Source organism: Lathamus discolor, chromosome 5 (genome assembly GCF_037157495.1).
Source record: "Lathamus discolor isolate bLatDis1 chromosome 5, bLatDis1.hap1, whole genome shotgun sequence".
Lineage (NCBI taxonomy): Eukaryota > Metazoa > Chordata > Aves > Psittaciformes > Psittacidae > Lathamus > Lathamus discolor.
Window position 1 is genome coordinate 4,659,985 of NC_088888.1, and position 27,086 is coordinate 4,687,070.

Consider the following 27,086-nt stretch of genomic DNA (forward strand, 5'->3'; position numbering starts at 1 on the left):
CCTTATAAAACTGTATGTTTTCTTTGCCATTATTACGTTGCCATACAGCATTTTTCTTCACTGTATAAGACTGTTGCTCCTTATAGTATTGTCTTTAAAACTGGGAGACAAGGAGTCTTGACTGTGCTGTGATGATCGCCATCGTTCTTGAGTGTGTTGTATAGGCTGTGGTATGACCTTCCCATCTTCCCCTTCCCTCTATTGCATGATGTTGGCATTTGAAGAGATGGCTGCTTGGAGCAGCAGCAGGGAAGCTGGGGAATGGGGCCAAGTGCTTACCAGCTAGGGACCTCCTAACTAACATTAGAACAGCTGTTAGGTGCCTCAGAGAAGTGTTGAAGGGGAAACTCTGGGAGTTGCTTCTTGGAAAAAGTGTGTGCTCTGGCAGTTTCTCTAGAGATTTTAGCTGACAGAGAATCTGTAAGTATTTGCTTTCAGGAAACAGCAGGCTGATAGCCTGGATAGCGAAGACAAGTCGTGCTGGTAGGAAACTGTAACAGAATTTATATTAAGGACTAAGTATGAAGACCCGGAGCCAGCTGGGGAGGCTGGATGGACGTTCTTGTGTTGCTTGTTAAGGGTTTCAGTAAATGCAAATCCCCAAAAGGGAATTGTTCTCTAGGACTTGTCTGGAAGAATGTGAAGGGAGCTGAAATACATGGCTTTAGCAGGGTTGCACACATTAGCCAAGGGGATGCGTGCCCTGGGATGCTGCAATGTTGGCTTCCTCCCCATGCAATACGCACAAATGCAGATTGAAGACAGAGACTGCCTTTCACATCAAGAGTGTCTATGTTCAGTTAATATTTCTTTGCTCTTTTGCTCTTCTCTGAGTCATCTATTGTTCTTTGTTCCCAGAGCTTCTCCATGAGGGAATTCAGTCTTAGTGATATTAATTTGCTTTGTTTCTGGGGAGCATTTGCCATTTAAAGCTATTTGTTAGCTTTCTTTCTTTATTCAGTCCATGTACACAACTTGTTTCTTCGTCTGTCTCTTTGTCCTATGAGGATTTTCATGTCTTCTTTTTTGCCTTACTTCTCTAAAACACCAAGTGTCATTTCCCAGATTGCTCTTTATATGTGTGTTCTGAATTATCAACTTCCACCCACTGGGCTAAGAAGCACTGTTGTGCTTCCATTGCTCTGATTGTAATTCTACTTCTTTCTTGAGAAAAAAAAAAAAAAGAAGTAAAAGTCAGCTAGTATAAATAAGTAATATGCTCTGTTTACAGAAGTAGAGCAGTGCCAGGAACAATTTGGGCTTTTAACTGAATCATCTGACCTTGGTTTATATGGTAATGTCTTGGGAGAAGAGACTTGTCTACATATGTATATCAAGACAAATATCTTAGTGTTCAGTAGATTTAGTCATAAAGAGGAAAGTACCAACCCCAAAAATTTATAGAAATGTCAGATGTGTCTTAAGAAAAAAAAAAATGTAGTCTTGATGGCTTGAGAACTTTTTTTTTTCTCTTTGAAGTAATAACTATCTTTTTTTGGCTGAGACTTCCTGATAACTGAGAAACACATTTCAAATGCTAATGTCATACTGAGACAGTTCTGACCACACAGTATGAGATGGAACAGGCTGAGTAACTAGGCTGACATTTAATGTGAGTGGTATTAGTGTGGGGGTACTTCTAAGTACAGCTGTCATCATGAGCTGGTTCTCAGGGTAGGAGGAGAATAGGGTATCCAAATAAATCACGGTAACAGCTCTGAGATGGTGTCTCAGGCTTGAGCACAGGTCTGATTGCTTACTAGATACGTGCTGCTCCTCTGTTCTCAGAACGCTAGAGATGGCTTCCCAAGTAGTTATATTTCCATCTCCTTCCTTTCTCAGTATATATGATCAGCTTTCTAAGTAGAGATACAGCACACTCTAATTTTAGTGAATCATTTCATCTGAACAGAGATATCCTGAATATTCAAAAAAATGAGGATTGCCAGCTATTGCTATTGCTTCTGTCCCTGCAATGAATGCAGTAAACTGGTCATAAAGAGGAATGTTGAACTGCCTCAAATGTGAGACACCACCCAACCAACATCTACATAGGAAGAAATGACGTTTTGTCAGTGGATTGTCTTTCTCTGAAGGGGTCCAAGAGATCTGCAGGCAGTTGTGAAACTCTTGTAGGCACAAACAATGGGAGAGACCATTTTCTATACTGATGACCCAAAGTCAACAGAAGAAAGATTTCATTCATCTTTCAAGGCTGTCCTTTTCTTGGCTCAGACTCCCATCAGTGATCCAGAAATAACCAAAACTTTGGGCTTAGAACATGGAGCAATTCACTTGGAAGCAAAAATATTTGTTAATTCGTTGGTGATCAATATGCTGACTGCACTGGAACCAGCAGTAAAAGCAGCTCAGCTTTTGCAAATGATTTTATTTCTTTTCAGAGCTTGTTTCTAATACTACCTGGAGTAACTGCAGAACTTTCTGTCAAGTGTTCAAAAAAAGCCTTTTTCCATTTCAATTGCATTCATAGTTTTTAAAGGCCCTATACCAAAACACAGCCACCAACTCCTTACTGAAACTCTGGATATCGTTGAAGTCCCACATAATCATTTCTGGCTAAAAGCTGCCATTGAATACCATGAGAGCAATGCTGTGCTGTCTCGAATCTTGTGATGTCAATTACAGCTGTGCTAAATTAGTATAAAATTTGAGGAAAGTCAGACTGGCGGTGCTTTGGTGGTGGTTGTTGCTACTTGGCTTCATCTGCTTACTCAGACACAACATGCACGGCCTTCTACTCTCATCTTTCAGCTACCTATCAAGCTTCGACAGCTTGACAGCACTGTGCTAATACCTGCCTTGGGAGAAGCCAGGAGGCACCTTTTCACCGGAGCAGGTGGGGTTAGACCCAGGCTACAGGAGTTTATCTTTGCTGGAATGTAGTTAGAATTATAATGAATACAAAGTAAAGTCTGAAATTAAGGAAGCTCCAGTTAAGCCTAATGAAACAGATCTGTCGGTGTTTCAGGAAATGCTGAAGTTACCTGGATTTGGGGGTCTCAGTATTATTTGTCAGGTAAAAGAACACAACTCTATCTGTAGTGCCTCAGAATTGTTGTGAAATATTCTAGGTGAAATTCTCAGATGATGAAACCCAGCAGAATGTCATGGAAGAAAATGAGATTTGCTAACCTATTCTAGATGCTAATCTGATCCATGGAGGGGTTTCATGTCTTCATCAGTTACTATAACACCCATATCCTTCAACCAAACCATCACTCAGAAAACTGATTTGCCCTGATGTGTCACAGAAATATTCATATTTCCTGTTCTGTCCTTCATGACATACAAATACCTTAAAATAACTACGTATGTAGATACGTATGTATGCATGTATGTTGTATGTAGTAATTAAATCTTACAGGTGAACAGTTTTGCACCATTTTAACAAAATGTAAGACCCTTTTCTTGGTGCACAAAGAAAAGAAAAGAAACGAAACCACAGTAAATCAGCCCATGACAATGAAGTATCCCTGTGCTGACACAGGAGCAGAGCATGAGTTTATTAAGCAAGCTGTAAAAAAGCGAAAGAATGAGTTTTACAGTAAAACTAGATCACTTTCAGTACACATTTAGTATTATTGTCTTTGTTATCCAGTATGTACAGCCCATGTGCTTTGTGCTTATCTTCAGGAAATTCAAAAGTATATTCTGAGAGGTCATCGAAATTCACTAAAAGGAACAGTGAAGCACAATTAGTCAGGATAATTTCAAACAGTTCATTGGGATTCAGCAGAAAATACACAGAGGAGGCAACTTAGCCTTGAGAGAGCTTGGGGATGTTGGTGATCATAATTTTTTGGCCATTACATTTGACGAGGGTTATGTGTATTTTATTTCACTGAAATGTGCACTCTTTTCTTGCATGTACATTTTGGCCAGGCAGAAAAAGAAGAATTTGGGCATTTGTCTAAATTTCTAAATGTTGGGCATCCTGGAAGTCTTAGTGATGTTGCAAATATACACAGATTACTAATGTACTGCTCCACATCTCACCTCCAGCAAAGATGCTCATGAGGTGCGCTAGGCTTTATAGAGAAATTATCTTCAGACACTGAAATGCATTGTGAAGAGAGACTTCCTACTCAGGCATGAACATCCCTCACTCTCTAAATATAGGCAGATATCCGAACCGTTACATGCCCTACTGTGTCCTTGCAGCTGGAATCGTATCAAGAAGGAAATGAAAGTAAAATTTTGCAACATATAGCAATAACTGCAGCACAAATGACAGCAAAAGTATACCTTCCTGCTATGCAATAAATTTACTCTGCTGGCAAAGGACAACAAGTTTGGAGAGATAAAAAGAAAGCAAAAGAGGGCAAAAGAGATAACAATTTGAAAGTGGAAGTATCAGCCTCCTCTTCTTGGGGTGTGAGAAGAAATGAAAGGGCTCAAGAAGAAATTAGCTTCTCTGGTTTGAATGTGAAGGCAAATATTTTAGAACAACAAATCAAGGACAAGAGCATGTGAGATGCTGAGAACTTCACAGCTCTCTGAAGTATCTTACAGTGAGTCTGGCTGCACAAGATTGACATGTGTTTGGTACATGGAGAACGAATGATTTTGCAAATACCTATTTACTGTAGGAAGATGATTGTATATTTCATGTCTATCTAACAGTATGCTGCGCTTCCCACTTGCCAATTAAGTCATTCAGCAAAACCAGATTGATTTCCTAATTACAATGTTTGATCCCTGGACAGCGTCAAAAATCCTTTTTTATAGTTCTTTAAGATTTATGGGGAACTATATTCAGGTGGGTGTATTGAGACTCATTGAACAAATACATCATTAGTAAGCATTTAAAGCATTATGATATCTGCACAATCCATCAGGAATTCAAGAAACTTAACTGCAAAAAAAGCACAAAGACTGCCACAGTTCCATTTCAGTGTCTTCTTAGAAAATGCACATTCCCTTTGGAAAGTGTAAGGTAAATACACAAATACACAGGAACACCCAAGTATCCTACATCCCTTCTTGCTCTTCTTGTGATTATTCAATAACTAGGACCTATGTTTAACAGGGTAATTGGATCATCAACACCAAAAGCAAATAAAAACCGTATAATGTATTCAGTCAAAGCTAATGATGGAATTCCAGAGCCCTGTGGATCACTCTGTCTTCAGTGTGCCTTAGGATTTGAAAATCCAGCTATAAGATGACAAAACACTTGATAAATGATGCCATGGGAAGTGGTCTCAGTGACTTCATTAGTCTTTCTTATCTTCACTGGATCTGTCACACAGCTCTCCACACATCGCTTACCGAGCAAATATACTGACTTTGCTCTAGTGTATTTGTTATAGGAAACAGGGCAAAAAGCAATTGAGGATGATTATATAATCTGTGATTGATAGATCCTTTTCTGAAAGGTCCTTTACAATAGAATAGAATAGACTAGTAACAGTAGAACTTTATCTCCTTACTCCTGAATAACAGGTAAGAAGAAAGTTTTCTTTGAGTTTCTTAAAGGGCTCACATCACCTTACTACAGGGACAACCTTTAGTGTATCACAAAGTCACTGTGAGGTTATGATCAGTCCCCGCAAGGGATTCCAGTTTATAGATGAAATTAACTGAAATGCTGGCATATCTACAGCAGGGAGTAGAGGACTGCAGAAATTCATGGGCCAATTACATCCGTGAAGTTCAGCGTGACACCTGAAAGAGAAACTATCCAGGAACACCAAAATGGAATAACTATCATCAATGGTGTACTATCTGATCCAAAAACCCTGCCTCTCAGAAAAAGCTAATTGGGTTGGGCACGGGGATGTTCTAGAAGTCCACAGATTCTGGCAGCAATCTCCACTGCAACATACAGATGTATTTACCAGGGGGAAAACAGTGACCAGGTTAGGATGATCTGTGACAGAAGAGGAGGTAAGCTCAGTCCACCCTAAAGTGCCTGGATACTGCTCCAGCAGGCAAAACAAGGAGTGTGGTAGAACAATGAGCATCAGTTTGTTGTGACAACAGGGCACTTAGGAGGTCTGCCAAGGGCCAAGGTCAGAATCTCTGCAGTCGCTGTGTCACGGTCTTTGAACTGGGACAGCTGGTTTCACGTTTCACGTGTGGAAATCCTGTGAAAAGTTTGTTGCCGTATGTTTAACCTGCTACCTGCTCTGTCTTTGGACTTCAGTTACCCATGGTAATCAGCTTACTTTACTTTCTTCCTCTTCTGCGCCTCTTCCTCAAACTCAACAAAACCCAATTGTCTTACTTGCAAAAATCTTTTATCAGATGTAAAATCTATGCCTTGTATCACTTTTATAGAATGAAGCAAGTACTGTGAGCCTGGAAACAAGAGGCTGAACTCTTAGTTCATAGGCTGAAATGTCTACCTAGCTGTGGTCAGTTAAAAGGATAATACGGATTTCTATCTAACAACGAGACGTACCCTACAAGTTCTGATCTGAAGATCCTGGAGGCAGTAAGAAACTCTCCAGGCTGAGGTAGATTTTCAGTCAAGTTTTATTTCCACAAAAGAAAAGCCATCCTTATCTGAGCTGTGGAAAGATATTGATGATGTTACATTTTAAAGAAGTGTAATATACTATTCTTACTTCTTGGGGGCCCCTAGCCAGCTCCACAGGTTACTATAAGGGGAACTGCCAACAAATCCTCTTCTTAAAAAGCCTACAAGTGAGATTTTCAGATCTGCCTCCAGACCTATATCTGGCAATTTAATTTTTTCATTCATACCTAGGCAAGGAACACCACGACATGATGGAATAGAAATGAGAGCTAAGCCCCTAGTCACTTTCCTGTAGGCTCCAGTATGCCCTATGTGTACGTACCCACATTCTCAGAGTCATTCCTTTTCTTGCATCTAGAAGGGTCACCTGCTTCATTGTCAGTACTGAGCTATGTCCATTCTATGTTCTATTCTAGAACATCCCTGGAGATGCTTTGACTTCAGTGGAGGGCCCCCGTCTTGAGACAGAAACCCTGTTTGCTAAAGACCAGAAAATACAAGGAGATTTGGAAGAAAGCAGTGATCTAGAAGAATCAGAATATTCTTTCCAAACAGCTATGGAAGAGCTTGAAGAAATTCGAAAAGCTCTGAAACTTACTTCCCAGAAAGCCCAGAATAATGACAAGGAGGAGCAGCAATCTGAAAAGATGGTGAGTGGAAAATAAAATTCTTCCAGATGTAAAACTACAGTGCATCATGGAAGATGTAGATCAGCCAGGAAACTGAATCTGCAAAGGAAAGTGAGGATTGTGAGACATTTGAGTTTATTCTCAGAGGTGAAGAACCTCAGTAGCTCCCATCTTTAGAGATTAACATCAAATTCATAAAAAGCAAAATCCTTTCATTTGGTCAAAAGAGCCATAGTGTTTGGTTTTAACCAGCCAGGCCCTAATTAAATGCTGTCAAAATTTTCTTTACATTTTCAAATCAGAAAATTTTTATACGGTGGATATTTCATATTTTGTAAGGTGATATTCAATGGAAGATTTCTGACTTTCGGAACACAATTTTTAAAGGGAAATAATGGATATTAGATAACTCTTGAGTCGTTATACAAATGTGTGAATAATCACTTGAACGAATATTCAGGTTGACTTAGATGACCATACTCTATTTTCAACTATCAGCTTAAATATTAATTTATCCTCCTTCTCTCCAATTTACAGCAGGAATCCATCACAGGCACGCCAACATTGTCTTTCAGTTCAGACAATGAAACAGAGAGCATGGATGCTAAGAGTCCTACAGGATATTTGGATATGGGAGGAACCAGCAGTTTGCAGTCAGATGTGTCCACCAGTGAATCGGAGCTGCAACGGCCCCGTGACCAGCAGGTCACAGGAGCTCATCTTGAGCTTGAGAGGATGAGGTGGCACTTTATGCTGGCTAAACTGAAATGTGAACAGGAGGATAAGGAAAAGCAAAGGCTTCATGAAGAGGTAATGGAGAAGATGCGTCAGCAGGCAGTAAAAGGATCGGTAAGTGGGGAAACACAAAAAGGGTTGAACACAGTCTTTACTGAAACATTCACATTACATGAACCCAGGACAATACATTATGCATTTTGTAAGATTTTATTCTTTTGTGTGTTGAGTAGTCCAGGGACTTCTTTTAAAGTCCTGTCTAGGTGATCTTTACAGCTTGTATACATACTTAAGGAGAATGGAGTTGTTCCACTCTCTAGAATATGAACTGTGGTAACATTCATTGCTATAAAATATATTAAAGAACAGTTAACTCACAATTAAGAGTATGATGAAAGGATCCAAGAACACGATTTTTTCCTTACTTCCCCCCCACCCCCCCCCATCAGAGGGATTGCTCTGAACACCACTTTGATCAGTTTCCTGTTTCTACAGTGGGAGCAATTTCCTCGGTTACAGTTAGATGATTTGAGATGATAAATGCATGAATAAATAATTAGATGAAAGAACCTCCCAAAGTAATGAAAGTTTTATAGACAATTAGTCAGATTTTGCAAGCCTGTTTTTCGCAGAAGTAGATGAGGTTATTGTATGTTCAGGCATATGAGTCTCTGGTTAACAATAGTCCAGCCCAGAAGAGACCATTCTATTTGGCACAGTTTAACAAATGGGACAGCTGCCAATCTTGGTTGCCTGGGCTCTTCCTGATCACATTGGCTGTCTGTGGGCTTGACTCTCCTCCAGTTTAATGTAATTTGTCATTAGACTGAGAGATTAAGTGGAGTATCTGATTCTAAATCATCAAAGTTTTAGAGGTACTTGCAGTGTTTGCCTTCTCTTGCAGATTCTATGCAATCAGGACAGGATAGTAGGGCATGTTTTACACACTAATCGTAGCATTCATGTTGTGGTTGTACATAGGAGCTCAGATCACATACAAGAATGGCACTAAGCTATATACAAGATAATCCCTGCAATTTTCCATATACATTTATTTATTTATTTATTTATTCATTCATATAGCTAATCCATAGGCCTGGATAGGATCTCACAATTATGTGAAGTAAATGTAGTTCCAATGAAATCAGTGAAGTTCTATCAGAGAAAAACAGTGAGGATCAGGTCCAATATACACTTTGCTAAATTACTGACATGCATCTGGATTAAACAAATTAACTACTGGATTTTCTTATAAAATTAAGACCTGAGAGATTGCCCATGAATATGTGTGAATGTGTGAAATGCCCACACAGTGGAAAACCGTAGGCAACAGTTTATTGAGCAGATATAGAGACAGATGCACAAAAGCCTTACCATGGATGTGCCCTTACTTCACATGACCTGCTTTGTGTACCTGCACACTTGTTCTTGCAGTAAATATGAGGTCAGTCACCTTCATTTCAGAGAGAGAAAGCTTAACTTATGTTATGGGTCTGGTGGGGATGTGACATTTGCCACTGAACACAGTATTTCACAAGCTGGCTTATCTCACAGCAGCTTTTCATGAGCTGAGAGTGCCAGAGGGCGAGGTGTGCTCAGAGAAACATGGAGTGGATGTGTGACATAATGTGTATCTTTTCCTGTTTCTGCAGGTCAATGAAGGACTCCAAAACCTACTCCAGCCCTCGAACCAATATGCCTTGTTCCTTTACTGCTTCATCATCTTTCATCTTATTTATACTTTAAAGGAGCTGGTCTTCTACATTTTCCAAACCCATTACCTGTTCTGTTTTGCTATTGTGCTCTTCTACATTCTTAAAACAATTTTCCAAGATTACAGAAATATCAAGAAATATCCTTAAGAAAAGCTGCATATTTTACTCTTTTTGCCCCATTCTTGTCGCTTTTTTATTATCACTACATCGATCATACATGCGGGATTTCAGCTATCATTACATGCCTAATTAAGGAAAACCAACTGATTTCCTGAAGAAAATTGTGCCTGAATGGCATCATTTGGTTTCATGGTGTCTCACCAACAAGCTTAGCATCATTCAGGGGCATTCATCTATGCAAATAAAGTTACACACAATAAGAAATCATTTTGGAACATGTTCTATTTTATCTCACCTCCTTGGATTAGCAGCATAGTGACTTGAGCTTACCTATAATGAATTATCACAAAGAGGTTTCACAGTTGTGTTTATTAGCATGGTGGGAGATGCTTGAGAGAATTTAACGATCTGTTCGCTACCATGTGCAATGGGCACACTGCTTTGCATTAGAGTGGTCTCCCTCTCTGGGACAGAAACATTCTTCTCTGTGTTGTGCCATCCTCTGTAGTTGTACACAGTTTGTCTCAGCATTATATCAGTAAGCACTGGTGAGTACATACACTCTTTATAATTGAGGCATCACAATTTCTGAAGTTTCCATGCTGATAAGGAAAGGTATTGAATACAGCCTAAATAAAAGGTATTTTGTCTAGTGAGAATATGACTAGACCCTTTTAATACTGCTTTAGTCACACAATAGATGATATTTCCAGCTGAGAAGAGTCATCTACCATATGGTATGTCAGGTTAGAGTGAGTACAATCTCGTCAGCCTTCAAATGGTGTTAGAATCAGAGCATAACGCACCCTTATATCCCCATGCATTTGTCTTACTCTGTTTTATTTAAATAAGTCTTTTGTCTCAGTCTGCATTCTCTTTGCACTCTGCTCTTAACAGGAAAACGACCTAAAGAGTATTTAATAGTCAAGGTTAGATAAGCAAAAACCTGTTCAGGTCAGTGTGACATGGGTATACTCTAACCCTACTCAGGTTTATCATGTATCCATGATCAATCTGACCTCAGTCAAGATGGTGTTCTTTGCGCACGACATGCAATGTGTTTACAAAACCAATGCTATGTAAAGGGTGACTGAACCAAGGCAGTGGAGAAGAGAGTATCTCAGACCCAGGTATGGTGACTGAGCAGTTTCTCAACAGTGAAGAATGAATGCAGGATCTTCTTGTGTTTCAACAGCCTCTGTGTTTCTGAGCAGTGGAAGGTTATAAGGAAGGTACACTTTACATACATGGAAGGATCTGCAGAAGACTGAAATGAGTAGTGGCACAATCTTGCTAAAAGTGGCAATGAGACATTGCTTGCTGTAGTTAAGGCTTGCATACACACATTTAGAGAACTAGACCAACCAAAAATAAGCGAATAAAAGCTTTACCCAGCTGCAGTTCCTCTTTTTCCAGCAAAAGTAACCATCAGCTCATTGAAATCCCAGGCCCCTTCAACACTTTAGGATTTCTGTCATTTTTTTAAAATGACTTAAGAGTAAGACCTGTAAATAAGCTGCTTTCAAATCTGCGTTTTTCTTTCACTAAAATAATGAGAATGTCACCTAAACAATGGAGAGAAGTCTGTCCTTTGTTTTCTGCTGAATCTGAAAACACTGCAGATGTCCTGCAGATAGCCTGGATATAAATATGGTTTGCAATAGCACAAGCAACTTGGAATATTTCTCTTCATTGTTGGTAACTCTCGGATTTTAATCAACAGAGGTTGTATGAATCTGTGTTTAATATCATTAATTCAAATGACAGCTACAAATATAGAATCATAGAACTCTCCCCCTTTACTCCACTTTGAGCAACCTGGTCTAGGGGAAGGTGTCCCTGTCCACAGCAGGGGGCTAGAACTAGATGAGCTTTAAGGTCCTTTCTAACCCCAATCATTCCATGATTCTGTGGTTCTGTGGTATAATGGTTTGGGTTGGATGGGACCTTAAAGCTCATCTAGTTCCAGCCCAGTTAGTCACAGATGCAAGACCACTAGAAGTTCCGCAATAAAGTCTGCACAGAAATGTTATTTTGGACACTCTTTCAATGCTAGCTTTTGGGGAGAGGCAGAAAGAGTTATTAGTCTTTTGCATTTTATTTACTGCACACAGGAGATAATACTAAATAGCCTTAAGACAGCTGCCTCACCATACACACATATTCCAAACACTCCCATATCCCCTCCTAATCAAGGAAGAAAATGGGTTTGCCTGTCCCTAACAGGTGCTCTCTCAGCCATCATGAGTATCTCTCAGCCATCATGAGTACCCATGTTATACTTTTAAACTTACTCCCACATTGATGAGAACTAGATGTTTTTCTTTGAGTGGCAATTTCTGTGTAGCTGCCTGGCTTCTGGCAGCTACAGCTCAAAAACCGGCTGAAAATAATTGTAAGTAAAGTTATAAGTACCCATACAGCAAAGAACAGAATAACCCAAACTCCTCCCTAAATGCTTCAGGTCCTCTGCACTTTGGTCAGCTCTTGCCCTTCATGGGGGTGACAATTACACCCTTTGAGCTGCCTGGCTGTGCCCTGTGCCCTTACTTTTACAACAGTAGGCACACTCATCACAAAGTACATGGTTTCATGTGAAACCACAGGAAACTCAGTGGTTTCAGCTATTTTAAGCCTAAAAATAGACAGTATTTTACAGCTGGTTTGATTTCAAGAGAACCACAAGTACAAGAGCTTTTTCACCCTCAGGGTTGCAGCATAAAGTTATCCTAGAGTTCCAGAAGCCACTATGAAGAGCCCAAATTTAACAGTTAAAAATAACACATTCAAATTCCCATGTGTTTCAGCAGCTAATTTGTGATTTATTAGTACCTGAGTTGGGAATTACTGATCCTGGCGAAACAAAATGTTTGTCAATTTCTCTGGTACAGCCAAGGCTACATTTTACAGCATTTATTTGTTGCTCTCTCATAAGAAAGATACCACCTGCACCAAACCGAAGGGCAAGCTTGGAAGGGAAAGGAAGACACCAACCCACCACCGAACCGAAACTCATTTCATACTTAGCAACTTCATTCCGGGGCCCTCTAGCCTGCAGTGTTTCTGTACGCGAAGCTGGGGGTTTTAGAAGTCTGCGAGGTCAGCTTTGTTGCAAGAGCTTTGCACAGGCTCTTTTCCGTTAGTTGGTGACTTCAGACCTCAGACTGACACCCTGAGCCCAAGCTGAGCTCCTACCTATACACAGCCTTAACAAACCCTGCTCAAAACTTCATCTTATTTATGTTGTTCTTTCTTTGCAGTGGGAGGCTAAGGAGAGGGGACAAGAAAAAAGGCAGTGCAACAGAAAGGAAGATCTTGCTAGACCATCATCCACTGCTTCCACCCCCTGCACTGATCAGCTCAAACGAGTCCCAGCTGAGACTGGTTAGGGGGCAAGGCACTTCACTGGGACCCTCTGCTTACGCTGACCCGGTCGAGCCAGGCTAAACTCAGTCCGGACAGCGCGCCTGTTCTCAACGCGCGCCCGACTCAGCCGCTCCTTTGGCTTTGCCCACGGCTCGAGTATCCCGGGATAGCCTCGGGATAACCTCGGGACACAGCACCGGGAGCCCCGCCCCGGCCCGCCTCGGGCACCGCCGGGCAGGCTGCTCCTAGGGCAAGCACAGAGCACGGGGAGCGACAGCAGAGGGATATCAGTGCTTGGAAAGGGACAAAGAAACCTCGGAGAGCTTCGGAACCGTGCTGGGGTGAGTGATATAAACCTTTTAATGAGAAGAAAGGGGTGTTACAGGTGGGTCTGTACGCCCTGATGTGTGTAATATTAATTTTACTTATTTTTCATCTGTATGATGCCTGAAGTGTTGTCCGGATAAAACCTGTAATAATTTGTGAATAATGATTTGCTTGATGCGAGGGGTGAGGTAGGGCAGGAGGAGAAAAAGATGGCCCTGCTGAGCTGCAGCAGGGTCCCCTGTGTGCTCAGGTGGGCTCCGGGCCACTCTGAGCCTGGCAGGCAGAGCAGGGGGAAAGAGGGTATCAGTAAAGGCAGAGGTGGGGACTCTGCCCTCCTTGTTCTATGGAATAATTTGTCTGTGGCAAAGTGTTATGCACACTTCTGCTACTTTGGTGAAGTGTTGCTGCTCTTCTAGGCTGGATGCTTTTGCTCCAAGTATTTTTGGGACTGGCTTAAAGGCCAATACTACTTGTTAGCAGTTGTGAGTGGCCAGCTTCTTCAGTATGGACTCTGGGCGTAGAGGGAGTGGGGAGAAAAGAGTACTGGGGCTGCTGATACAACTTTTAGATTAACAGAAGCTCTGCTGAACAAAACTGGTTTAGGTCCTGCTAGGTGCTTTCTTGAGCTTTATAAACTGCTTTGTAGTTTTTACAGAATGAGTTAGGCTTCCAGTTGCAATACAGTTGTAGGGATGACTCCCTGTTGTACAAAATTAGGGTGCAAAAAGCTTGTGTTTGTGTATGTAAATGGTCCCCCATCTCGGTGGGATGTGAGGCCTGACTGGGTAAGTGGCTGCACTTGGTATGCTACTAATCACAGCCACATGTGGGCTCAGCCTCACACCTGAAACTCCACTGCTCATTATTGTCTTCCATTTTGTTTTTGAAGACCCAAACCAGCTGGCCTAAATTACAGTAATGTTCTTGAATTATCCTTTTCTTTTTGTGTGTGTTTGGCTGTATAAGGGCTAGCTTTGAAATGTGTGGTGTGTTTAAAAGCAAGACACTTTACCTCTCTGCAGAGGTGTACTGTGTCTGCAAAAAGGCTTGTGTTCTTGGCTTTTCTCCAACAAAAGAAAAAGGTGCTTGCAGTGCTGTAGTTAGGTTAATTAACTCTGCACTTTGGGGATTCCTTCTTATTGCTTAGTACTCCATGGACTCAATTCCTTCAGACTGTTTGAAATACCCTCCCTTGGATGGGTGTGAGGGAAATAGTCATTTGGTCTCTTGAAAGCCATGGTCTCTTGAGGTACGTTGCTGCTTTTATTGTTGTGAAGAGAATTTTGAAAGCCTTTCTCTGTGCTTTCATCCAAGGACCTCACCATGTAGACTGCTTCTATGACATAGCCTGGTCCAGCTTTCACTGAAACCAGTGAAAATCATTCTGTAAACCTCAGTGGTAGCTCTTCCGGCTTGCATAAGCACTCAGGAGTATTGCCAGTGCCCAGGTTGATGGGATAATATAGCAGTAAAAGTCTTGTTATAGCCACAGAACTTTCCAGGTATGCACATTGGGCAATAACTTTGATCTGAGTTGTGGGGGTTCCCATAGGGTTCTTCTGTTGGCAACAGAAGCTGGTGAAGTGTTTGTTAATTTGGGAGATTTCTGAGTACTTCAATGCGGGAAGGAAGAAAACAGTTCTGTGTTTGCTTTCATCTGCGGCCCTAAAATCACAGCAAATAACTGAATTTCTATTAAGAATTTTCTCCCCTGGTGTTCTGTTTTGTGTTTTCTGCCCCAGGAAGTCAAACTGCTGTTGTGAAACTCCTGCTATCCATGTGGTTTAACCTTACTAAAGAAAAACATTGAGTGTATGACCTTTTTCACCAGCTCACTAAAATTGGACCTCAATGAAATTGGTCACCAACATGGACAAAGATGGCTTCATGTGAATGTTTGGGAGAGAGAAAGATGGAGAAAAAGGGTGAGGTGCATCTCTAAGATGCTGAGGGTGATTCTGATTGAAGGGGTGATGTTTGGTGGCCTCCAGTTCCTCTGACTGGGGTGAACATGTCTGTGGGCTTTGCCACCTGTAAGGCAAGAGCAGATGAAACAGTAGGAACTAGTAGAAGGGTTTGCCTCTTTCTAGAAGCCAGTGTGCTCACTGGCAAGAAAGAAGGTACTGGACTGGATTTTGGGGTTGACTTTTCCAGGTGGTCTTCATTAAGGATTTGAGGAGAGGTAGAGAAAACTCTGGTCTGTTGCTTTTTTCTCTCCCTAATTGTTTAGGTAGTAAAGAGAAGAGGGATAAGTAGACAGCAGGGTTGGCACAGTCTAGCTGGCTCATAATGGCATTAAATAAGAAAAGCCCCATAAGAGCCTTTGTCTTTGGGGGAAAACAGTACATAAACTGCAGTTTTGTTGCTGTTATTTTTGCTGTGCTAGTATTTGATCTTGCGGAATCTGTGTGATTGCCTCTTGCCATGATCTTGCTGCTGGTGAACTCAGGAGCAAAGAAATGTGCCATCGACTGCTTTAGAATTGATGGTGTGTTTAAAGATGAGCGTGTGTTTCAGTGCAGGCTTTTTTTTTTTGTTGGACTAAATCCACATGCAGAATGCTTTTTGCTGTGTTATAGCATCTGTAAAAGGAAATTAACATTTCCTTCTCCTTTAAAGCTTGCAGGATGCTAACTTGTAAGCTTTGACATGTATCCAAGATTTCTTTAATGGCCAGTGCTATTCAGACATCAAGCTTCTTGGGTACATACGATAAAATGGGACAAAAAACAGGTGTAACAGCAGCACGCCCTGTGAATCGTCCCTAGTCTCAGACTGCCCTCTCTTGGAGATCATCAGTTGCTGCACTGGGCTTGGAGGGGTTTCTCACAGAAGAGTCATCTTTGCATGCTGGCTTTGTAACTGACCTTTGCTTTTCCATCTTCTTTAAAGGCTGGTTATCCTTTTGGAGGAGTAGCTTGAAAGTTTCAAAATCATTCAAGACACTTGCTCTGTTCTCCCCAAGGTAGACAATTTCTTTTAGGTTAGGTTTTTTCCCCCCTTCCGTTAGAAAGAAGGGAGGTTGAGGGAAGGTTAGAGATAGGACAACCTTTCCAACCATTTGCTTAAATCTAGCAAATGTAGAGGTCCAAGGAGCCAAAGGAATTATGTGCTCCACAATGACCAAACCTGGCGGAATTTTTGGAGGGCTTTTAATGTATAAGACCTCAACACTGTGAGAAACCTTGCCCTGTGTTACTAAGCAGTGTCTTAAATCTCCTAGCTTTTCATGATTTTGAGTTGTATTCTACTTAAATGCTTCAAGTAATAACATTTTTAGTAATGTGACCAGGGTAGAAAAGGATGTATGTGGAGCAGAAGTTGTCTTGGCTGAAATAACCCTGAACTGGCAAGTTAGGCTGGCAGACCTGTTCATCCAGCTTCATTCTGGTGCCTAGAACAGAAAATGCTTATTTCATTCACCTGCCAAAGTTGAAAAGAATTCTTCCAGGTGATCTGAGGTGACAGACTCACTGTGGTTGGTTCATAGAACACCCCTATCTTGCTGTTAAAGCTTGTCTTGATAGATTTTGGTGAGTAGCTTACAGTAAAGAAGTTCTTCCTGATGTTAACGTGGAACTTCCTATGCTCCAGTTTATACCCATTGCCCCTTGTCCTATCACTGGATATCACTGAAAAAAGCCTAGCTCCATCATCCTGACACCTACCCTTCACATATTTGTAAACATTGATGAGGTCACCCCTCAGTCTCCTCTTTTGCAAGCTAAAGAGACCCAGCTCCCTCAGCCTCTCCTCATAAGGGAGATGTTCCACTCCCTTAATCATCTTTGTGGCTCTGCGCTGGACTCCTTCAAGCAATTCCCTGTCCTTCTTGAACAGAGGGGCCCAGAACTGGACGCAATATTCCAGATGCTTATTGGTTGTTTTAAGGAGAGAACTTGAACATTTCTGCTGGCCTGGGAGGTTATCCGTTTTATTTTATTGCAAAGCTGCCCTGGAGCCTGATTTTTGCCCATTCCATGGGATATTCTGAGGTCAGAGGAGAGATTCTTGCTTTGATCCATGTTTTTGGCCAAGCCAAATATGCCCTTGACATTGAGAGTAAACCAATAGACAGAAAACAGTAAGGCTGGCAGAAGGGAGGCAATCCAGAGCAGTGCTGTAGCAGCTCAGTAAGACCATGACAGCTTAAATTCCTTTCACTTACCCTGTTTTCAGGGATGTCATCTCAGAGTGAGCCTATCTACCTTTGGGTTGAGAACTGCAAAAGGGTAAATTACTTTTTGGCTTGTTTGGGGTCACGTTATTTGTCACTTCTTAATGGAATACTGGAAACTAGGGTAACCACAGCATGATCCTGTGTCTGTGCTGGACAAGGATTCAGACAAGCCTTCAGCTGTCACGTATTCCCAACAGTGTTCTTCAGTTCACTGAATCAGTATCTGTTGTCAGTTCTGCTACAGCAATTCCAATGGAGAAAATGCTTTTTCTTTTCCCAGGAAAACAAGGAAGTTAATTGATTAACTCTGCTTGGCTCACCAAAGTTGTAGCATCCTTCAAGGATGTCTAACTGAAAAAAGGATATTCTGAATCTCTGCCTGTGACAAGACTAGCTATTCAAGGGTGAAATAAGTTATTTTCTGTGTTATTCCCACGCAGTGAGCAATACCTTTGTCTATTAAAGCTAGAAAATGCCCAGCTTTTATTCTGTTTGCACAAGCTGATGTCTGAGAAAGTTATCCTCTGATGACAGGAGCATGTTCTTTCGGGAGCCTTTAAGGGGTGGAAAATTATTTTGGCTCTAAACCTTAGTTCAGAGGTGCTGGATATGTAGCCACGCTAATGGCCTCTTTGCCTGAAACGTTTCAGCCTTCACGCTATGGTGGAATAAATCTTTTAAGATCACTTATTCTCCTGACCTCTGGCAAGTTTTGACTTGGTTTTGATTTATGTGGGCTTCAGTGGCTTGTAGCTACCATGATATTTCAGCACTGAAAATGGGAATAGCTGGCTAGTCAGCTATCTGTAGAGTTTAACATGCCTCACTGCATTTTAAAGAGTAGGACATCCTGCAGTGATTTATATATAGATTTCTGGTGTTCTTATGATGTTTTCAGATCCTAGGGTTGTGACTTCTAACCAGTGAGGTCTCAGTACCTTATTCTCTTGCCCCTCCTTTTCTTTCTAGAGAGGAAAATCAACCAAGGTATCTTTTAGCACCTGCCCCACTAAGATGCTGGGTCTGATATGGCTCTGTCAAAGTCCTTTCTCCAGTGCCCTCTGCAGTGTGATGTGCTATGGCTCCTGCTTTTCAGATAAGCTGATAAGGAAGGAAGGTGGCTTGCCCCCTGCAAGCAAAGTTTTTCATGCTGTCCAAGCAACTTTTTTTCCTCTTGCCCTTCAATCACTAAGCCTCCTGGTTGACATTCATTGCTTCTCCCTTCTAGTGTCATTTTTCATTCACAGCCCCAGTAATTCTTTGGGGTCATTAATATCTCAGCCTCCACTCTTCTTCCATATCAAGATCCAATTTCACCATAAGTGCAGATGGGGACAAGGAGCAAGAGGAGGGAGAGGGTGAGATGGTAGTAGCCTGGTGAGGAAAGCAGCTAGGTGGAATGGAAGACCTGCTGGGAAATGTTGCTCTGAGAGACACATCAGATGACAGCATTTTGCCTTATTCCCTTTTGCAGTAGCAGGGCAACATGCAGGTTCTTTGGACCTTCTGAAGGGTAATGTCCTTGCAGTCCCCTGAGAGCATCTAAGAGAGCATCTTATAGGGCTGGAAGGCTGTTTAGGTGTTCAGTCATGGGAAGGCTTCCATAAAGCACACCCCTTGGCATCACTGCCCCCAGGGGCTGTAGAGAAGACTTCTGCTGTGGTTTGACAGAGTTCCCTGTCTGAGAGAGCAAGCAAGGGAGATCAGTGTCAATGTAAAAGACCATATTTTATAAAAACAGAGAAAGGCAGCTCAGGAGAGGGGTTTCAGTGGGGCACAGCTACAGGTGGTGTTCTGAGATAAAATGTGACTTCTGGATTCCTGCACAGCCCCTTGTGTTTAATGATGTGGATGAGCTCTGGCTGTAGTCTGGTCCTCTGTGAGGCATTGAGGCTGACTTCCCTTTCCCGACCTACTGTCAGGACTCTTTCAAGAACCTAATAACCCTATATCTGTCAAAATAGGATCGAAATTGGGAAAATAAGCCCAAATCCCCTTTTATAAGAGGGACAAGGACAACAGAAATTACAGTATTTACTGTTTTCATTTCAACTGATGTGGTAAGAATATTTTTCTTACAACAGCAGTCTTTTGCATGATTGAGTTTGGGTTTAGTTTTTAACATGACTATGTATTTCGATATCAGCCTACAGGTAAAATGTGCCTGAAAATCCTAAGTCAGTATCTTTAACAGTTGTATTTCCCACATGCTATAGAAGCATCCTTACAAAACTCATTTAAGGAGTGGAAAGCATTTAGTTTTCTCCCTTGGGGCTCTGTCCCTGTGCATCTGCAAGGCAAGCCATCAAAAGAGTAGCAGAGCCAGCCAATGATGTTTTAATTCAATTGGCTTGTGATCTGTTTCACTATTGGTATATCTATCCCAGTGACCCCTGTTTGTCCCTTGCATGTCTGGGTAAGAAACAGTATTAGCGTGGATGCGGCTTCCACTAGCCACTGCAGGCTGCCTGGCTGCTTCCAGCCAAGAAGTGTCCTAGCAAAGTTCCTCCTTTGCTCTCCCAAAATGAGGCATGAATTGTAATATAGCTTATCTCAGCTGCTAACTCTCAAGAACTGACTTGGGCTTTTGTTATCTGAGATGTTTCCATGTGTAAAATCTGATTGAAATTGTCTAACAGATTCAAATACAGTAGGAGCAGAAGAGATGAACGGGCTGTAAAAAAATAGACCTCGGTTTTTTAGAAACGGACTAAAAACCTAGTGGAGCTCAAGGATCCTTTTGTAAGTAGACTCTTCTACTGGAGGTTAGCTGCAAAATTAAAACCATTTGACTCTGACATACATGCAAATACAGAACCAGGCCTGGAAAACTGATGGGAAAGGGGGAACATCCACTTTGCTCGCCTTTGCAGCCGTTCCCCAAAAGGTGGCAGTCTCTGCTAGCAGGAGTGTGTCTCCGGCTGGATGATGGATGCTTCTCCTTCAGGTTCATTCAGTTCTACGTTCTGCATTGGTTGGGTTTTTTTCGCCTTCCCTCCTCCCCCATAACCTTTATCTTTGCACTGAGACCAGCAGCCTGTATATTTGACAAATATTTGTCTAGCACTGTAAATGCACACAGATTTAAAAATGACCTTTGAGTTAAACCAGAGCAGATTCCCACACAAAAAAGGAATTAGGAAAAAAAACCCCCTAACTAAAACTAAGCCATCTAAACAGAAATTATTAGAATGCATGCTATGAAAGCTTCATCTCTGCATCTGTGGCTGGGCTTCCACAGCTTTTTAAAATGTCATCACAGCTACAACTGTCCCCTAAACACACTGCCAAAGGCCTGGCCCTGTGCTCCAGTTATAAGGAAAGCTCCCTGACTTCTGCAGTGTTTGCTCAGTTTAGGGTGAGATGTGAAGGAACTGAAGCTGCCCCTGTGTGATTCGGGCCCTGTGCGGCTGGCACTCTTTGCTTACTGATGGTTTTCTGGTGGAGCTCTATTTTATTTCCCTGAATGGCCTCTACAGGTCTGCAGGGACAGTTTTCCTGACTTGCTACAGAGTCTGCTAGCAGCAAGCCTGTGGGTCCTCCTGCAATATCTGGCCAGCAGCCTTCAAGAAATGAGGGAGAATAGAGTTCATACTGTGATGTTCCCCCCCCCCCCCCCCCATCCCCATCACATCCTTAATACACAGGATTTACTCATCTAATTCTGTATTTTTCTTAATGAAGAGCTCAGTTAATCAAAGGAGTGGAAAGCATTTGAAGAAGCAGCAAATTCTGTCCTTCCGTCTGGGGACAGAAATGCAAGTTTACCTCTTGGGGCACTCAAACGCATGTGCTGGTTGTTGCTTAAAAACAAATGGAAAAACTGACTTTCCAGAATGGGTCTTCTGCACTTGGGAGCCTAACAATTACATTTCAGGCCCTTTTTGAGGGCTAAATTAACAAGGGTGTCCTACAGAAAGATTCCCTGGGACTGAGTTGCTTTGACTGTGCAGGCATTCTAAAGTACCTTTGTCTTCACAGCATGACAATTTCCGTGTCATTTAGGTAGGAAGAGAGGTTCATCATATGAAGAATTCAAACTAGCATGATACCATTAGGAATTCCGTTTAACTAAGCTGTTCATATCAGTGAGTCTGTTCTAGGACTGTTTTCTCTTTAAAAAAATACTAATTGCTTAAATATCTGATTTACCTTCACTCAAAATTTATATGATTTAGAATGAAAACCTGGATTTTGTTTGGTGTGTGGTGTTGGTTGTTTGAGTTTAAGAATGCATTTGTCTGCCATACCCTGAGCACTTGGTGGGTGCAATAGCCAGGTGTTTGCCTTATACTGATTTTTTTGGAAGAGCCTTTGGGTCCACTGTTGCCTGCTTTGAGGCTTCACACAATGGCCTAAGTAGTCAAAGGCCAGCACTGCATAAAAGGGCTAAAAGCAGCTCCACATCAGAGGGTAGATTAGAGCTAGAGAAGATTTGGGGTCAGAGCAGCCAATAATTATCAAAAGCACTGAACAGCTTCTGTACAGTAGTAGATAAACTTGGGACTTCCTTTCTTAGGAAAGAAGTTACTGAGAGAGGATGGACAAGTCTTTCGACACCATAGGGAAGGGGAAGATGAAAAGGAATTAGTTGTTTGCTACTGCTTATGAGATCCAGGGGCTATGAAAAGTTGTAGGGCGTTTAGGATTTAAAGTGAGGGGAGGAGGTTTGTAACCTCACCTAAGCTGTTGAACGCTCGATGTGCTAGAACTTCATACAGGTTCAAGAGTTCTGGGTTTAAGGAGTCTCGCAGGAGACCTGTGAATTGTGTTGACCCTGGCAGAGTAATCTGGTGAGCTGTTACCACAGGCCTGTGCTAGACATGGTTTTTCCCAAAGCATCTGGTATTTGCCAGTGTCAGAAACAGGCTAACCTGAGGTGCAGAGAGTGATGTGGCTGAAAGATGGTCCCGTCCACTACAAGTGTTGTGATTTTTGAGTGCCATAATAACCAATTTTCATGTGGATAAGAACCAGTTTGAAAATCAAATGAGTATAGACTTCAAGGGGTTTTATTCTCTTTCTTTTTAAGCAGTCACGACTTCTGAGGAACTCTCCTACTTTTAAAGAAATATTTCACATGTGTAATAGGAAATTTGATGATCCGGGTTATTTCACAATCAGTATAGAATTTGATTCCTTTTTTTTTTTTCTCTACCCTCCCTCTTCCCTTGGCTTGGCACACTTCAGTTCCTCACTGGGGGCTGGGTTCTGGGAGGTGAATGTCCCAACTCCCACAGAAAATTTCCTGGAGACATTTGGCAAAGGAAAAAAAACATCTTTTTTGTATTTTTTTTTCTTTTAGAGAGTGTTTTCCTTTGCTTTTCTTTTATTTTTCTTTTTTTTTTTTCTTCTCCCTTAACTGATGGCATTTGTTTTGCTCATGTCTTGATTAAACCAAGAAAAGAAAAAGACCAGCAACAAATCCCAGCTAGCTGGTTCCGCCCTTGCGAAGAGAAGTACAATGTTCGTGCTGGCCTTGCACACATTGCAACAAATTGCTTAAATGCAAATAAACTGACACTGACAATACAACATTAATGAAAGTGTTTCCTCTAAGGTTTTTCAAAACTCTCATTTTCTTTCTTTCCCAGTTAAATTTGTGTGGTTTTGTCAGCTGGCATTCGAGACCCATTAAACTGCTAGAAGACTACTTGGTTAGGTGCCGTCTGATCTTCCCAGAGTTGTGGAACAGTCAATGACCTCTGTCCCAAAGATTAGATGAGAATCATAGTGGTTTGGGTTGGAAGGGACCTTGAAGATCATCTAGTCCCTTCTTTATGAAACGAAACAAGCCAAAACCAAGCAAGAAACACTCACGACAACAAAACCCAGCCATAAGTTGCAAGGCATTAATGAAGTTACATAAGTATCACCTTTTTTCTTTGTTATATTTCAGTAATCTACTAGGGAATAAATTTCCTAATCAGATAAGGAAAGGATTGAATGTTAAATGCACATTGCTTTAAAATAGACCTGGAGTTTTAGTTTCTTTGGATCTCTGTTGCAAAGATGTTTGGATCAAAGCTTACTTCTTTAATGACAAATAAATTGCATTAAACACAATTATATGCCTTTCATGAAGATTCAAAGACAGAGCTTGTCAGCCATGCAAATATTTGGTACATGCATTACAGGTTTCTTCGGGGCTGGGCAACTTGTAATTTAATATAAGAAATGAGTGGGGGAGAATCATATTTATAATAATAAAATCACTGTTTCAGAAGAAAAGAGTAGGAGCCTGTTTACTGCCTTCAGTGGGCCTTAGATCAGAAGCAGAATTATCTCAGTTATCTCTAATGCCCTTAAAATGGTTGTAATAACCTTCCTTTTCTTCTCCTCAGTATTCACGTGGAAAATCTTGTAATCTCTGCTAATTTTGAGGCAACAGTTTCCCTGACTTTATTAGAAGCTTTCCAGAACTGTGTTAATGAAACAATGAGACATGACAGGTTGGGTGTTATGGTCTAATAATGATCTGCCTTGGAGGTTAATGGCATTTGGCTTGCAGCCTCTCCTGGTAATAGGCAGCGTGTGCACTAACTGCCCAGGTGTAGCCTTATTAATTCACTTTGGTTTACTCCAGGCTGTATGTGCATCATTGAAACATTCGTCCCGTTGTTCTTCAGCCCCAGCATAGCCTGGTGTTTGGGGAGAATGGCAAGATTTTGCCAAATAAAAGTAATGTGTCTCACAATAGACTCATAGAATGGTTTGGGTTGGAAAGGATCATAGGATCACCTTGTGCTATACACTTTGAAAAAGCTTCAATTTTGACAATTAAACCTCGAGGGTGAAGGGGCTGAAATGCCACGCAAGTGAGAGCACAGCCAGCTCCCAGGCTCCCCTTCTCCAGACCTTGAAGTTTTTGCAGGTGAATTCACTTCAGCCCTGGGATGGGAATGAGTAGGGTCAGCACAGGACTGCATGAGGCAGAAGCTGCTCCTAGTGACACTGATGTGGTGGTGTGTGTCTGTATGTACCAAGACAGTGTGCACTCACACATGTTCTGCTCTTTGGTACTTGAATGATTGTTGTTACTGCAAAGATAGGTAACAGCGTGTGACTGCTGAATTACATATATGTGTTATACGTTCAAACCTGGTGGAGGGGAGCGCACTTTTTTTAGCTGAGGTGTGCTCCTTCTGGAAAAGGAAGCCCAGAGGCTTAAGAACAAACTGTATATATAATTTCCTTGGGTTTACAATGCAAACCCTCCTCCAAATCCTTTTGCTATAGTAAAAATAAGAAAACTGAGACCAAACCACCTACATAGGATTGCATTAACATGGCCAAACCAGCTTGGAGGTATGAAGTAGAGCACAGAGTACGTATGTTGCTGGATGGGAATGACGCAGATGCTGCTCTTGAATGAGACGCCACCGCCTGCAGCTCTGATTTTGTGAGTTACTTAATGAACCCAGGAGCTGCCCTGCATCTGCTGGAAAAGGGCCCAGAAGAGCAAATTCAGATCTGATGATCTGATTCTCACCTGATGAATTTTGTGTCTGGCTAAACAGGCTTGGGACCCCAGCATTCATTACAGACACTGCAGCTGTCGTCACACTGAATATGTAGAGAATGAATATTTCTGTACTTGAAATCAGTTGCTTAACTAAGAAACGCTTCCAGGCTGAAATGCCTCCACTGTTCAGAGGCAAGGGGCTACAATAGTGCTGTATATTTGGCTTGGTGTTTGTCTAGTAGAGTGATTTCTTCTTGTGTCATGTTTTTTGCTGTATTAGTGGTTAAAATGGGAGTTTTTCTTAGCAGGCATGTAACTAGACTCTGCAGTGATGTTGTCCGGTGATAAAAATAGCCCCTTACATGGGAGGAGAAATTGAGTATTTAGAGCAAAACAAATCTCTCAAACACTATCCAGGAAAGGATACACAACTGATTTGGAGTAAGGAATATTAAAATCTCATAATTGCTGTGCAAACCTCCTGGCCCAATTGTTTCTGCTGAAACTTCAGTTCCTGAAAAGAGCAAAGATGCTGCTCCTGTGAGGTTGCTGCAGCTCTGTTTTCCACGTGCATCAGTGTCTGAAGGGGTGTCTACACAAAAGCAATGTCTGCAGCCTAACCGCATGGGAGACCAGGTGTGCCGTGGGGTGGCGGGGGCTCAGGAAGCCAGGGCTCTATTTCTGGCTTTGTCAGGGACCTGGCGCATGACCTGGGGAAAGGCACTCTGCCTCTCCCTGCCTGTGTTTCCTTTCCTGTTTACATGCCCTGCGCACTCTTCAGGCAGTTTTCTCTTGACTCTGTTTGGTGTTGATCGTCTACTTCTCATCTCTGAAGGGCTGTGGCCCTTAACATCTGATGGTGGATAAATTAAGAGATGGGGAGGTCCATCATGATCCCAGTCAGGGATTTGCCTGTGAACAGCAAACTCATCTGCTCTTTCCTGTGAAAAATAGATGGCTCTTTCTCTCATGACGGTTAAGTTACTTTTTCTCCAGTTTAAATTGCCCTGATCTAAGTTCCAGAGAATTATTAATATTTTTTTAAAGGTCATTTTAAAGGTCTTGAAGATACAGTGCTGAAACAATAATTTGGTGTGTAAAGGTCTCTTGATGATAACGGTACATTATGAAGCATACTTACAGTATGGAGTAGTGATAACAATTTATGTGTGAGTAATAAGAATTCAGAAAGGAATTAGGGGAAACTATACCACCAGTGGCCTGAGATAGGTGAGGCAGCTGCACACCCAGGTCCAACTGGCAGTGAGGCTGATGATGTATTCCCAGGCATTAGTAAAGGCTGCATCCACCTTCTCTATCTGGCTGATCAAGACAGAGGTCCTCTAGTGAGAGATGGGGAAAAAGAGGCCTATTTCTGATCCTGGTTACAGTAGCCAGCTCCCCTGTGGCTCTTACCCTTAGAGGTTCCCCTGGCCCTCAGGCTGATTCCCCTCCTCACCGCCTCACTCTTTGCTTAAACACACATCCTCCCTTGCACACCTCCGCTTGCTCCATGACCACATGGTACCACTCATGGTCTGACTCCAGCAGCTGCACTCAGACCTCCATACACACACATGCACGCACACACGTACACAAAGCAAACAGAGTCTCTTGCCCAGTAAGAGAGTTAGAAATGAATATAATAAGATGGGGCAGCGTGCAGCCAGACAAGTGTACCGAACAGTCAACTTGTTACATGCGATAACCTTTTTTTGTCCCTGTGCCTCTCCATGTTTCCCACACTTGTTCATCCCCAAATAACCTAAATTATCCCCTTTCCCACCTCTGGTACCTTCCCTAAACATCCTGTATTAAGTCTTGTGAGATCTCAAAATGCTCTTCCCCCACATCTCATAACGTGTCCTCTACCCCTTACCAGTAGCTCTTCTCCATCCAAAAGGAGCTCTAGTGTTGACTGATTTTTCATGCCTGGACACTCAGCCAGGGCTGAGACCCTGCTGGGACAGTATCAGGAGATGCCCAGGCAGTGTGTCCAGTCTTCCAAGTCCTTAATTCAGGTTTCTGCCTGCCCCTTCTGCTT

General features: G+C 42.0%; 1 protein-coding gene and 1 long non-coding RNA gene across 8 annotated transcripts in view; both read left to right on the top strand.

Moving 5' to 3' along the window:
* The first annotated feature begins 7,062 nt into the window (after window positions 1-7,062).
* On the top strand, window positions 7,063-9,731 carry TMEM247 (transmembrane protein 247). The gene is made up of 3 exons (XM_065679506.1): window positions 7,063-7,155; window positions 7,672-7,983; window positions 9,522-9,731. Exons 1-3 carry the CDS (start codon window positions 7,063-7,065, stop codon window positions 9,729-9,731), a joined length of 615 nt encoding a protein of 204 aa, XP_065535578.1.
* A 3,144-nt stretch (window positions 9,732-12,875) lies between these two features.
* LOC136014628 (uncharacterized) overlaps window positions 12,876-27,086 on the top strand; it is a 66,280-nt gene continuing 52,069 nt past the window's right edge. For all 7 annotated transcript variants that reach the window (XR_010612808.1, XR_010612807.1, XR_010612809.1 and 4 more), the window contains exon 1: window positions 12,876-13,411. This is a non-coding gene — a long non-coding RNA (uncharacterized LOC136014628). The remainder of the gene's footprint in view (window positions 13,412-27,086) is intronic.